The sequence below is a fragment of the Falco peregrinus genome, chromosome Z (genome assembly GCF_023634155.1).
Source record: "Falco peregrinus isolate bFalPer1 chromosome Z, bFalPer1.pri, whole genome shotgun sequence".
In the NCBI taxonomy this organism is placed as follows: domain Eukaryota; kingdom Metazoa; phylum Chordata; class Aves; order Falconiformes; family Falconidae; genus Falco; species Falco peregrinus.
In genome coordinates, this window is record NC_073739.1 from 68,874,587 (window position 1) to 68,888,960 (window position 14,374).

General features: G+C 41.3%; 1 protein-coding gene across 1 annotated transcript in view; it reads left to right on the top strand.

Moving 5' to 3' along the window:
- The first annotated feature begins 1,329 nt into the window (after nucleotides 1–1,329).
- FGF10 (fibroblast growth factor 10) overlaps nucleotides 1,330–14,374 on the top strand; it is a 67,044-nt gene continuing 53,999 nt past the window's right edge. Inside the window, exon 1 of the mRNA XM_005241960.3 lies at nucleotides 1,330–1,948. Within this exon, the coding sequence (XP_005242017.1) occupies nucleotides 1,615–1,948 (334 nt within the window). The 5' untranslated portion in view covers nucleotides 1,330–1,614. The remainder of the gene's footprint in view (nucleotides 1,949–14,374) is intronic.

Consider the following 14,374-nt stretch of genomic DNA (forward strand, 5'->3'; position numbering starts at 1 on the left):
GTGTGATTCGGTAAATGACTCATGTTAGCAATTAGTAAATGGTCATTTAGGGCCCTGATTTCTTTTGAGACAAGAAGGGTGAGGGTGGGGAAAGAAACACAATAAATCTTGAGAGGCTTAAAAGGAAGAGCAGGCTAAAGTGTGAACTTTTTATTTCAGCAACGGAAGCAAGAAATCAGTGATTCATTAATGGAGGGAGAAAGACCTCCATGGAAGCTGGCAAAGAAGAAGAAAAAGGAGCTAATTATGTCTCTTCCCTTTTTACTCTCTCTGACCAGCATATAATCTGCTTTTCCAGGGTCTGCCTGTAGTATATACTTCTTTCCAACCTCTCCAACCAACCCCTCCTCCAGTGGGGTGGGGGGTGGGGGGGGGGGAGGGGGGGGGATCTAGCAGGCAACAAGCTCCAGGTGGCTTTCTCAAGCGCTCCACTGCCAAAAAAATAAAATAAAATCCTCCGGTAGAAAAGTTTTTTGGGTTCTTTTTTTTTTTTTTTTTTCTTGGGGGGGGGGGAGGGTGGGGTGAAGAGGGAGGGAAGCCTCCCTGGAGGGGATTGGTTCAGCCTGGAAGACAGGGAAATTAGTAAAGCATGAGTCTCCGAGCCATGCTGGTGGCCGGCGGAGGAGCAGGACGCCGCAGCAGCAATTAGCAGCCAGCCAAAGGCGGCGGCTGCCGCCGCTGCAGCCCCGGAGGAGGCGAGGGCAGCTCCCGGCGCTGCCTCCGCAGCAGGCACCGCTCGCTCCAAGGGTTTCAGATGTCCCACCGCTGCCTGACCCGCCGCAAATGAGGGTTGACCACCAGAGGCACATCCCACCTCTGATTTGTAATCTCTAACATTTAGGCTACGGCTTCCAACCTGTTTACAACCAAGGGGAGAAGGAAAGGAAGGGGGGGCGGGAGGGGGGAGACACAACGTGGGATTTTTTTTTTCTCCCTCTCTTTCTGGATTTTTTTTTTTTTTTAATACTGTGCTAGAGAATTCAAAGCAAAACAAAGAAACTGCCTCCTCTGGGGTCGTCAGTGAGAAAGGACGGGTTGCGCAACTGGTTTGGGATTTGCAAAAAGGCAAGGGGGTGGGGATCAGAAGAAGGTGCAAAGCCACAACGTGTGAGTGCGTGTGTAAAGGGGTATGTGTGAAAAATTCCTTCCAGCACCCCTCTCCACTGGTTATTATTTATCTTTGTTGTTGTTCACTATGCTGTCATCTATTTTTCAGACCTTTCTGCATCTAAGATGGTGAAGAAAGGAGTGAGGAAGAGAACAAAATAACTACTGGGAAGTCTCAAACCAGGTTGGGGAGTGTGTGTGTATGTGGGGGGGGGGTGGGGTGGGGAAGAGCAAAAGGAAAGAGGATTAACCACAGCAACCCCCCCAAAAAAACCAACAGCTCTTTTTTCTGAGGGAGGACTCGAAGGATTAAAAGGCAGCAACTTCTGAGGCGATTTGTCCCCTGAGTTATGGATGTTGGTGCACTAACTTCAGGCCAGATCAGAGCTCAGAGGGATCTAACCAGAAACAGCAACCACCGGCTCTCCACTTGCCTTTTACCAGGTTTTACCCTTCCAGTATGTTTCATTTGATAAGACATTTTCCAGCGCCCAGAGTTTCAGTACAATGTGCAAATGGATACTGACAAATGGTGCCTCAGCCTTTTCCCACCTGCCTTGTTGCTGTTTGCTGCTGCTGTTCTTGGTGTCTTCTGTGCCTGTCACCTGCCATGACCTCGGCCAGGACATGCTGTCCCCGGAGGCCACCAACTCTTCTTCATCATCCTCCTCCTTCCCCTCGTCCTTCTCCTCTCCTTCCAGTGCGGGGAGACACGTGCGGAGCTACAATCACCTCCAAGGAGACGTGCGCAAGAGGAAGCTCTACTCCTACAACAAGTACTTTCTCAAGATCGAGAAGAACGGCAAGGTCAGCGGCACCAAGAAGGAGAACTGCCCCTTCAGTAAGTACGGCTCCGCCGCCGCGCTGCCGGGCAGCGCCTGCCCAGCGCCCCGGCCGCGGCAGCCCCGGCGCCCTCGCCCCCTCGCTGGGGAGGGAAGGGGACGGGGACGGCGACGCCTCGGCGGGAAGGGGGCGCGGGTGGGGTGGGCTCCTCCGGGACGCAGCTCTCCGCTAGCCCGTATCTGCAAGTCTCCTCGGTTACATTTGTTTTGCAAATGGCTTCGCCTAGCACAGTTTGTTTCTTTGCCTGGCAGAAAAGCAAAGCAAATTAGAAAGATGTGCAAGGATGTGGCGCGGAGTGGCGGGGGTCATTGTCTCCCGAATCTGAAAATTATTATCCCCTGTCATTAAAGTGCCTTGATGAGAACGCTGTATTGGAACAATGCATCAGTTCCCCCCATGCACACACGCTCGCTCTTCTCCAGGAGCCGCACAAGAGCTGTCTGCTCCGCACTCCCTCCTCCCCGAGCCCGGAACGGGGGGGTCCCTTTGGGCTGGGGTCGTGCCCGGGTTCGCTCCATGCCGCGGGGGCGCCTGGCGGGCGCAGGGAGCCGGTGCGCGGCCGCCCGCAGCGCGGCGGTGCCGGTGCGGTGCCAGCCGCGTCCTGGCGCGCCCGCCGCCCGCTGCCGGGCCGCAGCGCCGCTATACCGCTCCATTGTAAACATCTGGGGCCGGCTTCGCGCAGACCTCACACGCATTTCATTGTCATTTTTTTTTTTAATTATTTCAAAGCAAAAGGCATATGACTGTTTCCATGGCTGAAGTTTTGAGCTTTTCTGTAGTTCTAATTAGACCGTTAGTAATAGCATGCTCCTGGTAATGTATTTCTGGCTGTCAGTGCTCAAAATGTAACCTTTATTCGGTTTTCCTGCCTGGGCAATCTCAAGCTGAAGTAAGTGCAGTAAATCACAATATATTGCACTGTAACTCTTAAGTGACTGCATCCCACTATAGTAGCATGCTGAGAAAGTAAGCTCTGTTATGCTGGAGGAAACTCTCTGATGGGCTTCAGTGGTGGACAGCCACATTTTGGTTCTTGGACTGGTTTACATAAATCCAAATAAATCTGAGGATAAGTCTTCTGTTAAATTAAAACAACTTAAAGTAACTTAAGTAGGTCTTGTTAGCTAATGTGTAAAGTATGGAGTACTTCAGCAGGTTGCCATGCTAAATGACAGACATGACTGTTAATTCAGCTGTTTTTCTATTAAATACCCATAATGTAGGCTTACAAAGAGGGAGGAGAGGGCTGCAGTGTCATGTGTCATTACTTCACTTGCTCCACCTTGCAACTTCATACTTTATTATGCACTTAATATTCATAAAAACTTTAGATGTCAAAGCAGTTTAATCTTAATACCTCCCGTTCTGTGTTCCACAGAAAGCCAAATTATTGGAAAACAGAGCTACGATGAAGGCTTCGCTTTGATAAATTTGTGTGGAATGAGGCCCTAGCACTGTATTTCTTAGATCTAATTTTGTTTGGCAGAGGACAGCATCATTCCCCCAAAATTGGGATTCTGAAAGCTTTGTGTGCACCTCTGAGAGTAACAAGCCATTATGTGTAGAGCATTACTGTCAAGTAGGCTGTAAGGGGCCCAATCGGACAACAATGTACTCAGAGCTAAGTAACTACTCATTTGAGCGGTCCCACCTAGCCAGCAAAACTGTTCAGTCAGTAAAGTTGCATGCATGCATGTGCTTCTGGGAGACCTTGCCAAGAAAAGGTAGAATACACTGAAATGCACATACTGATCTTTCTACTCTTTCAGTCAACGTACAATAACAACCCACTGCAACTATAGAGTGTGATCCTTTTCCCCTGGTTTTCCAGTCAATGCATCAGAAAGAGACTTTGCATTCTGGTGGTGTCATGGTTACTGTCACATCTGCAAGTATCTACTGAAACAGAGGAGAATGTAATTTGTTTCATATAAAAGCAAAACAATGACTTCATTATGCATAGTTGTATCCTGTCCCTCAAATTTATGTGCGGTGAAGAAAGGACTCAGATCATCCTAAAACTTGCAGCTTGCTAACTGCACTTATATCACAAAATCAGACCTAGTGTGCATCTTTAAATACGAAACAATTAGGATTTTGTTAGAAGATAAGTCAAACAGTTGTATGTTCCTCTTTAGTAGTCATTACAATATGCCACGTGAAATTGTTTTCTGTAAAAGTACATAGTCTGAGACAATTTAAGAATATATTTACAGCACCTTTATTTCAAAGGTAGCTGTGCTATCATAATACTGCTGTAACCCTGAGCTGGACTGATTCCATACAAATATATGGTATCTTTAAGATAGTCTGAAATACATAATTATATGTGGATAGATTCCTGCCGTGCTTGAAGAGTCAGCCAGCCAGCCTACAAAATTGTAGCCTGTTGAACATTAGAGGCTATTTAATCTCTAATACATGTTCCTCTCTTGAAACCATGCTTTCCTAAACAAATAATAGTGAATGTTGACACACAAGACTTGGAAATATTCTAATTTGGGGGCTAATTTTCTTTTTCTTATATGCTAATGTTTAAAATTCATTTATGTTGCAGTAAAGCCTTATCTGTAGGGCTGTAAGATCATGATACGTAATTAGGTAACAACTTTCATGTCTGGCTGCCAGTTAAACACTATCAAGCAAGAACAATTGGAGAAAGTCAGAGTAAACATTCAGAAAACAGAATTTAGTCTTCAGCCTTTAAATGGCTCATGCAGCGTTCATAATTTGCTCTGTAAATATTGTGTAGAGTGTGCTAAATTGAAGTTTGATCTGGCAGATGGTTTCCAACTTAATTGCTTGGAACTGTTCCATCAACCTTTCTTTACCTACAGGGTAAGGGGAACAGAGGTAGCTTCTGACTGCTCTGTCAGGAGGCTGGGGGAACTTGCAGCATTTGGTGTATCTGGAGGGTGTCTGTCAGTACATAGAAGTAGAACACATTTTAAGTTTTGTTTTATTGATCCTTACGTCTGGAAGTTTGTCCTCAAAATGCAACTGATAGCTCCTCCCACAGCACCACAGCTGTGAGTTCCCTTGCCCCTGTGCTTGACAGAGCTATTTGCATGCATGAATAAGGAGACCTGTACTGCTTTCTGGTGACTGAAGTACATGGGGGAAAAACAAAACCAAAAAGCTTCCAAAGAGGAATTACAAAAGCTTTCACTATAATTTGATATCTGGGATGACCAAGAGAAGGTTAAGCTAGATGTTAAAATTGGGAGTGAACCATATGTGTGCAGATCCTGCCTTTATTGCACCCAGAAAGCTCTCTTGAAGATACTGAAATTTTTGGGGTTTAATGGATGGCGTTTATTGGACTACGTGATACATGATAAGCTGGTTGAGGGAAATCTGAATGTATTTTCAATTGACTTTTAAGGCAGCTGCTAATAGCACTATGAAGTGCTCAGACTTCAAATGTACAGGACAGATCTTAGCAGCTAAAGAACGGTAACACAATATGCAGTGCTTAATTAGCAGCTGCTAACCTGCAGTGTGTGGACGCCGTTCTGCCTGAGCAGGAACTGCAGGATCAGGCCATTATTTAGATAGGAGTTTAGGGACTGGAGTCTATGTCACAGAGCTTGGATGTTAGTGGGAATGCTGAAGCTGTTCCTGCGGGCTTTGGACCAAGCAGTGCTATGCAAAACCTACGGTAGATGGCGGCACAGTCACTGTGTGGTGTCACCTCCGCTCGAAGTAGGGGGACTAGAAGGGGCTGGATCCTCAGCTGTATGAGCTAGTGCAGATCAAGCAAAGCTAAAAGGGCTTTACACCAGCGGAGAGTCCATTAATTGGCCTTCTGAGCTTCCAAAGTGGATGGATCCAAACAGTGCAAAGGCGCTGTGATTGCAGAATAACAGTGTTTACTGGGGAGCAAGCATGAAACAATTAGCTACTTCTCATGAGCTAACCTATTCCAGGTTTTTCCCCTGAGTATGCAATTATGTTTTTTATATAGCTTTAGGATCTGCTGAAGTCCCTGATAACCTTTGGCTTTATTTTAGTTAGCGTGGGTTCAGATTAGCAACATAGTCACTAATAGCAAGAAAGTTTTGAGTCTCATTCTGTAGCCCAAAAGATTGTAAACAACCACTCTTAATTACTAGAAGTGCTGAACATTACTACTGAGGGGTTTAAGTGTGTGCATATGTATATTACATATAAATACAGATTTTTACTATGTATTGGGTTATATACATAAAAATAGCATTAAATGTGTTTTGGTTAAGTATACTCGGTTTGATACTCAGCTTTTTGATTATACCTTAAGTGTAATAAAGTCATAAAGCTTGATGGGTACCTCAACCTCAGCTGTAAAGCTCAAACCAGATAAGAATACTTGGTAAAATACATTCTTTTGCTACTGAACGTCTTTAAGCTAGCTGTTTGGGGTTATGGGCTCCTCGTGAGCTGGTGTTTACAAATTAGTGTGAGAAATTTTCTGTTTTTCTAAAGACTGAGTAGTAGGCATATGTGTTTTGTTGTTTTACACTCCATAGAGATCTGGATTATTTATTAATAAAATCAAAAGACTTGAAATAGGAAATAATACTGTTTTAGCGAAGTTATTTGAAACTTTGGTTCTTTAATAGGCAATGTGTAAGTTCTTATGGAGATGATATCGTACTTTAAGTCTTTATTTTCTTCTTTTTTTTTCCTTCTGCAGAGCTCAGTTATATAATTTATAGCTAGCAGTATACAACCTTAGGCACTAAGATTTATGAATGTGGAAAGAATTGTACTATTTAATGTCTACATGACACTCTCCTGTTCCCCTTACTGCATTCCTGCCTTGTGGACCCTTCATACTGGTACTGTAACCCTGTCATAAATCTGTTCAAAATACAGAGTTGTAAGAAGTCTTTTTTTCTTCATAAATCTAATTTATAGCCACTTACACTGGGGGAGTGGTGGTGATGGGAAAAAGTCTGTTCTTCTCAAAACCTCAGAAGAAAGAAACCAAGGGGCATGCAGGTTTATAGATGCCATGCTGTTGCTCTAATGAGAGGGTTCTCAAGTAGTGGCTTGGCCAAAGCTTCCCTTGAAGATGGCATTAGCTGAGTGAGCACTACAGAATGTGCTTATACTTCTGCAACATCTTGGATGCATTCACTCATAGGATAAGATCCTCTGTTTTGAAATAAAGCATTTTAAGATGACTTTCAGATGTCTTTGAGCTGTGTGTGTGAATAGGGGCCTTTTCACTTCAAAAGGGAGTCAGATTGGATCTTGCAATAGGGGAGTTTATTCCACTGAACCTTTCATTTTGGAAAAGGTGGAGCCCTTCTATGAGCAAATCTTGTTAACCTGTATGTCTTAAGTTAGAAATAGCAGGTACCTGTATGAACATAGGGCAACATCTCCTCTCATGGTGGATTCCTGACTTTTCTTCTGAGCAAGTAATATAATTGTACAAGGAAGGTTCCACGTAGGAAAAATAATCTTTATAAACAATATTGTATTTAGGTTCTTAAGCTTAATACTTGGGATGATAGAGAAAGTGTGTCAGCAAAGCAGAGAAATTATTCAGTCAACTTGGTATTTGCTATAATGCTGTCTTTCTGGCCTAGTTTTGTTTGGTTTTCTTCATTTTCTGAAGAGCTTTCTGAAGCTTTTACAGTCCCTTCTTCCCCAAAATTGCATTGAATTGAAAGTTCAGTTTGCACATTTTGAACACCTGCTACCACTGCTCGCAGTCACCATAAGACACTGAACTACTTTTATTCTAATATTCCAAGGCTTATCATCTAATGGCCTTTTTGCCACTTTGAATAGCACAAATAGTTTCAATGTTTAGCAGCATTAACAACCAGCTTCAGCCTGATGAGACTGTGAAAAAGTAACCTTTGCTTGCTTTGGGCTATGGAAACCAACTTACTAGATCAGAAATGGAGGATGCATTTAGTTAACGTTAGCACATATGTTTCTTGATCAATACTAGTCTGATCAATACTAGTACTACTAGTCTGACTGTATGTATGTATTAAACAGATTCTTCTTTTGCTTGAACAACTTATTGTGATGCAGTGTTTAAATATCTTGCAGCCCTTTATTGCTCAGCTGCTCTGAACACAGAAAAGAAGTCAATGGTACTTGCAACCATTAGTTTTGTTAACTAGAAAGATCCTTTCCTAGCTGTATGAATCGCTTGTGTTTCTACTGCCAATTTGTTGTAAAATGTCTGTGTTAGTTACAACATAGTAAAAAGGAGACCGGAAACACTATTATATAAAGTTTTGAAAAATCAGCCTGGGAAAACTCTGTGTTTATGAAGAAAATTAAAATCTTCAAGGGTAGGAGTGAGGAGGAGGTGGCTTAATCTTTAATCACTGAATGGATATTAAAACTGAATTTGTTAGCTGAGTGGATTATTAAAGCTATTATTATGCTACTTCATGAGTACAATGCAACAAATAGAAGTTGCAGGGGGAAAAAATGTTACAAGTGAGTGAGGTCACACGCTAAATAATGGCTTTAAAGGCACTCTGTTTTTAAATTAGGTCACTTGTGTTCTTTCTTTGAACATTCAGTTCTAATTGCAACAGTAAATCAAAGAATACACTCAAAGTAGACTCCCATGTAAAGTGGACAACTGGACAGTGCCTTTTTACTGCTACTAACACGTGCATCCAATTACTTGGTTGATATACTCACAATGTCAGCTGTAAAGCATTCCCCTATTTTATAGTTAGCCTAAAGAATTATTAGCCTGTCCCCTTTCACATATACCTCTAAATAATCTGTCAGTAGTGTATATCTTCTACAGTTTAAGAGGAATTTTCACACACATCGAAGCTGACTTTCAGGAAAAAAAGGAGATGTTGAAACTGCACCAAAAAGTTTCATTACTTTTCTCCCTTCCCCCTTCCATAATTTCTGGTGTAGTGCAAGACAGGAAAAGGCTATGGATACTAGAAACATGAATGCTCGTGAATTTTATATAAAAACAAAGATCATATCTTTCATAAACCTTGATTTAGTAAAGCAATATGATGCCTGCTCCTTTCATGGTGCAATACATATGTGAAGGACAATAAACTTAGTTGGGTTTTGCAGTTCCTGATTCCTCTTCCTACATGGGGACCAGAAGTGAAAATGGGGGGCCCGAGGAGTCTAATTGCTCTTCCTTCTTCTGCCACATATTAGAGGTTCAAACATTGCACAGAAAAAAAGGAAATTCAAGTTTTCTTTCAGGTTCCTGATGCACATCTGTGCAGCTGTAGTCAAGTGTAGTCAGTGTGTGTGGGAGCTGAGGAGGGAACACAAGCATTTTGCAATCATTCAAGATCATGTTTAATTGGAATTAATGCATGGTTGCCAAGTGGAGGCTGGGTGTAAATCAATGAAAGCATGCCTGCGTTAGAGGAAGGCGATGGGAAGTGTGACGAGTGCCAGAGCAGCATTAGAAAGCATGACAAGAAAGAAATAGGGGTGGCATGTGTCATGCGTGGGAGAGAGGTGTGGGGAGAAGGGGCAATGTGGCTTACCAATTTTGGCAGCGGAGAAGTGTTGGTGATGTTGAATTGTCCTGTCTCATCTCACTGACTCATCAGTTTGCTCACAGACTCAACCTATGAAGTCACTAAGGTACCTATTGAATTTGTTCAAAAGTGCATAATCAGTGTTGGGATATAAACTCTTCCAACTCGTGGTTTCATTGTGTCTTCTCTGACACTATTCTATAGATAATAGATACTATTTGATGCATGCTCTGGGATTCTTTTCTTCACATTATCCTCTTCCAGAGGATTAACAACTTGCTTTATTCCTAATGTTAAAGTCAGTATGGACTACTTCCAAGCAGAAAGGTGGGTAAACTTGCCCTTGGAAGTAATAAGCTTTTTAAAGGAGTTACGAGCAAACCTGTATTAAAAAAGAAAAATGTTAAGGTTTTATTAAGTAGGTTTTTCTTCAATTTTTCATTACACTAGTACTATCCACTGTATTTATTATAAGAAACATACACCTGAAGGACATCAAGATATCCTAAACTTCTAAGGGTTGTAATCTTTTGAGGGAGGAATAGGGTATTTTTGTGATTGATACATTTAGTATTACCAAGTAAGTCGTATTTTGTAAGCTTATCTTTAAGATTTGAAGTAGTAATGTAGTTATAAGTTCATATATTCAGTAACTGTTACTACAGTCAGCAAGAGAGTATATGCCCTAGAACAGAACAGGGTACAGGATGACTGTGTTTAATAGGAAGTGGATTTTATAAGACCATGGTTTTAGTGCTACCTTTTTATACATTCTTATGACTTTTTAGGAGATGTTAAAGCTTCTGATGTTCACTGAAAGAGCCTTTTGACTTCAACAGAACTAAGTTTGCTCTATCTGTATTTCCCACTTACTCATTTTTTCCATATAGTTTTCCTGGAGGTAGACATTGTCAGTCTGGAAGTACCTTTCTCATCTGCATGAAGTATCTTAGTACCTGTGGCACCTGTCCCTTGGACGAAAGGAAGCTAATGAAAACCTTCCCCTGAACTGTAACCTTAGCAGACTTCTCTGTGCCTCTCTCCCCTGTCTCAGGGGAAGGAGTGTGGTGCACAGCCCATGTTGTGATGACGGGACACCTTTCCTTTGTCAAAACACTAGTGCTAATAACTGCAATACAGAAGTTGTGTGCTCACTGAGGATCTGTCACTGCAAAACCAACAGTGACATGAAGAGAAGCGGCAGAAAGAGTCTAGAGCTAACCACATGAGCCAAGCTGTGGCTGCTTTTTGTTAGTGTGCTTCAGGGGTGGGTTGCTCAGCTGCCTCTTCAGACGCTGAAAAGATAACCTCCTCCCATGAAAGATACATGTGCTGTTTTGGTTCTTCCCCTCCCAAGTAGCTGGGTCAGCAGTAGGTAATTTGACCAACTGGTCTAAGGCAACACCATGTGTAAACTGGAGCTAAAAGTTAGTACTAGCTGTGTTTTACCAGGCGTTCTGATACAACCAGACATCTAAAGCATTGCAAGCTCTTTAAATTATCACTTTACCTGGTTCTGACAGAAGTAGCTTTGAAAGTGAGTAGCATGTAATAGAAGAAAATGATGATTCACCTTCTTAGAGATGAAGATACTGGGTGAAGGCACATGTGCAAAGTACCCTGATTATTACAAACAATAACATTTGCCATAATGTCTGTTAGTTTTTTTTGTGGACCAGCATCACCTCTGCTTCCAAACACCCGTAAGCACGCATAAATAATGACTCATTTCTTAGGACAATGTATAGATTAAACCACTTAAGCAGCTAAAATGTAATTTACTAAGGTTAGCACCGGGAGGTGCCAATAATGCCCTTTCTGAGGCCCAGAAGTGGATTCAGTTCAAACATTTTTGCTGTTTCCTGTGGGTTTTGCTTTGTGGGCAGCCCTAGTCCTAGGCCCAGGAGGATGGACAGAGATGCTGAGATCATGCATACTGGCAATTCTATACATCCTGGCAATGATGATGTTTCCTATTGCCAGCATACGGTGGGAGATACTGCAGGACAGGGGGAGGGGGACAATACTAACAAAAATCTCTGCTCAAAGTACTATGTAGAGAAATGTACCATTCCTCTCTCAGCTTCATGTGCTTCAATAACCCGAGGAATGGTAAATGGAACCCAGTATGTACATCTCATGACATTTAGACTATGTAATATGTAACAGCTATATATTAGTTTATTCCTTGGTACTTCCTTTTCTCATATGGCAAGAACAGTGACTGCCAGTTGCTTCAAAGCTGATGATAACTATTAAGGAGCTATGAGACTGAACCCACTGACATTACTAAAACCATTTTATGATCACTGTGTGGAAGACAGAAAGATTACTATTAGTAAATGCAGTGTGTTAAATACCTTGCTATAGAGCTTTGGATAAGGAAATGCGTTTCAGCTTGTTGGTATACTTTACAGAATAGCTACTGCATCAAGGTTGCAACAAATTGGTTGGGAAAGAAAAGCTCCAACACCAGCTTTCTTTGCAGAAGAGTTTGTGGGTTTTTTTTAACTTTAGAAAGATTCTTAATGACCATGATGGATTATTTTTTTATCAAAGCAAGACTGAAATGCATAAGGACTGGAATAATGATGTAGGATTGTGAGCAACTAAAGGTTTATGTGCTTCACCACGTGCTGTGAAGACACCCTGGGCATAAAGGGAGCTGGAGGACTCTTCTGTGTCCCTTGTGCTCCTCCTACTGATGGTCAAGCAACACAGGAGGAATCTGCTTAAGGGGAAAGGGAAGAAGACAATTTGGCACAAGGATAGTCTGTGGGAATTAAACTTTGAGTATGACAAGTGCCATGAAGTGTTAGGTATTATGAAATATCAGATCCTTATATATGTTTTTTATCCATTGTAGCCCAATATTTATAAATGTATTTTACTCTAATCTCTCTTTGGCTCTTTGCAGCTTATAAAATGAGAATAGTAATGCTTCCTTCATGAGCAAGGGTATTATGAAAACAAATTATTTGTGAAACACACCAGTAACACTGTGATGAGTGCCAGGAAAAAAAAGCCCACCCAGAGGGTAATCATTCTCTTTTTACAGGAAGGGTTGGATATAAGGAATAGGAAGGGCAGTTTTGTCCTCTTACAGAACAGAAAGAGTAGGCTACTTCTTAACTCTTCTGCTGATTTAGGTGTTTGTCTTTTGACTAGAAAAAACAAGATTCCATGGAAAAAAAAATATTCTATAGCCTCTCTTGCAAGCACTGTGTCAAGATTACTCAACAAATTTATTGCATGTATACAAGAGGTAATGGCAAAATAGCTCCTAACCAAACAGCATAACCATAGGTGCAAACTGGATCTGTCCTTCTGCCAAGCAGAGCTCTAGGTCTGGTTGTGCTATATGAACATTATAGTCATGAGAGATGTAAAAATTTACTTTGCTTTAAAGGTATGAGCATTGGGATGTTTCAGCTCAAGGATCTATATAATTTCTATGATTAAACAGTTGAAATGTAATTGCGATTTCACTCACTTGACTGTCAGGTCTATCAGTCAAAAAAAATCAAGCGTGATCTCCACCTAATATTTATTGTCTTTACACCTATTGTATAAGTTTGAAACTTCCTTAATTTCTATTAAATTCTGTCTGTGTGCTGAAGTTAAGCTACAGGAATTATTTGTTTGGGTGTTATTTCTTTTGCTACCATTTTTTTATTATTGATACTTCCCCTTTAGTGTTACAGACACTATTCTTTCATTTTAATTTATTATAGTTACTTTTACATGTCACAACTTCTCTTTGAAATGACAGCCATCCAAGTTAAAGTCTTTTCAACTTTAGTGAAAACATATCTAATGAGGCTGACACTTGGCTCATGTGGTATTAATCTGGTCTCTTGGTCATTTCTTCTGTGTCTCCTGCTGCAGTCTGCTCTCAAAAAAGACATATCTGCAGCTGGGGAGTACATAAGATTAACTTCCGCCTCTCTGTGGCTTCTTGCCTCAGACCACACACCAAATAATTCCTCAAAGCATTATCCAGATTTGCTCAAAATTCACCATGCTTGCTTTATTCCTTCAGTTCTGCCACACATGCATTTGTGGACTCTGCTTGCAGCTGATTCTGCTTATGAAACAGGAAACATTTTGCAAAGATGAGGATTTGGAGACAAACACTGTTGTACAGTATCTGTAGTAATTTTTCTGTGGAACTCTTCCCTTTTTGGTTTTGCTGATTTTATAAATGTACACAGTAGACCATAAAGGTCAGCAAGATGTAACGTTTTTGTTTTCGACTGTACTCAGGGCATAACCAAGGCTGATGTAGCTTTTCAGTACAGACTGAATTATAGTAACTCCTGTGTCCAAGATGAAGTTAAAAAAAAAAAAAAAAAAGCAAATCACAGTGCTTATATTCAGGAAGATCTTTAGTGTTGTTTAACTATGAAAGCCTATTAAATGCTACAAAAAAAAAAAAGAAGCCACTGTGTGGATGGAAGAAGGATTTGTCAGCTCTCCTATCCTATACCTCCAGACCTTCATCACAGTTTAATATACTTAAAAAGCAAGCCACAGATATAAGGAGCGCTGTGCTCACACCCCAATGCAGAATCAAGAAGTATCAGTAATAAAGAGCAGGAAAACCAGTACGTAAAACCGTCTTGTACTTAATATAGGTAGTTACAGCTGAGATTACAACACTTCTCAGTAAGTCCGTAACGGGGATGGAAAAATAATTTGGGTGTTTGAGTAAATTTCAGCCTGGCATTTTCTAGTATTGGTATTGGTTTTTTTTCAACTAAATACTTTTCAGTGGTAGTTTAGAAGCTTTCTGCTTTTCACAGTAGCCAGTCATATGTGTGTGTATATATATATATATATATTCATTTATAGATGTGTTTTGTGGGCCAAACTATAGAAGTTCTATGTGCAAAACACCTGTTACGCACTCACAGACATACTGATAGTGCAAG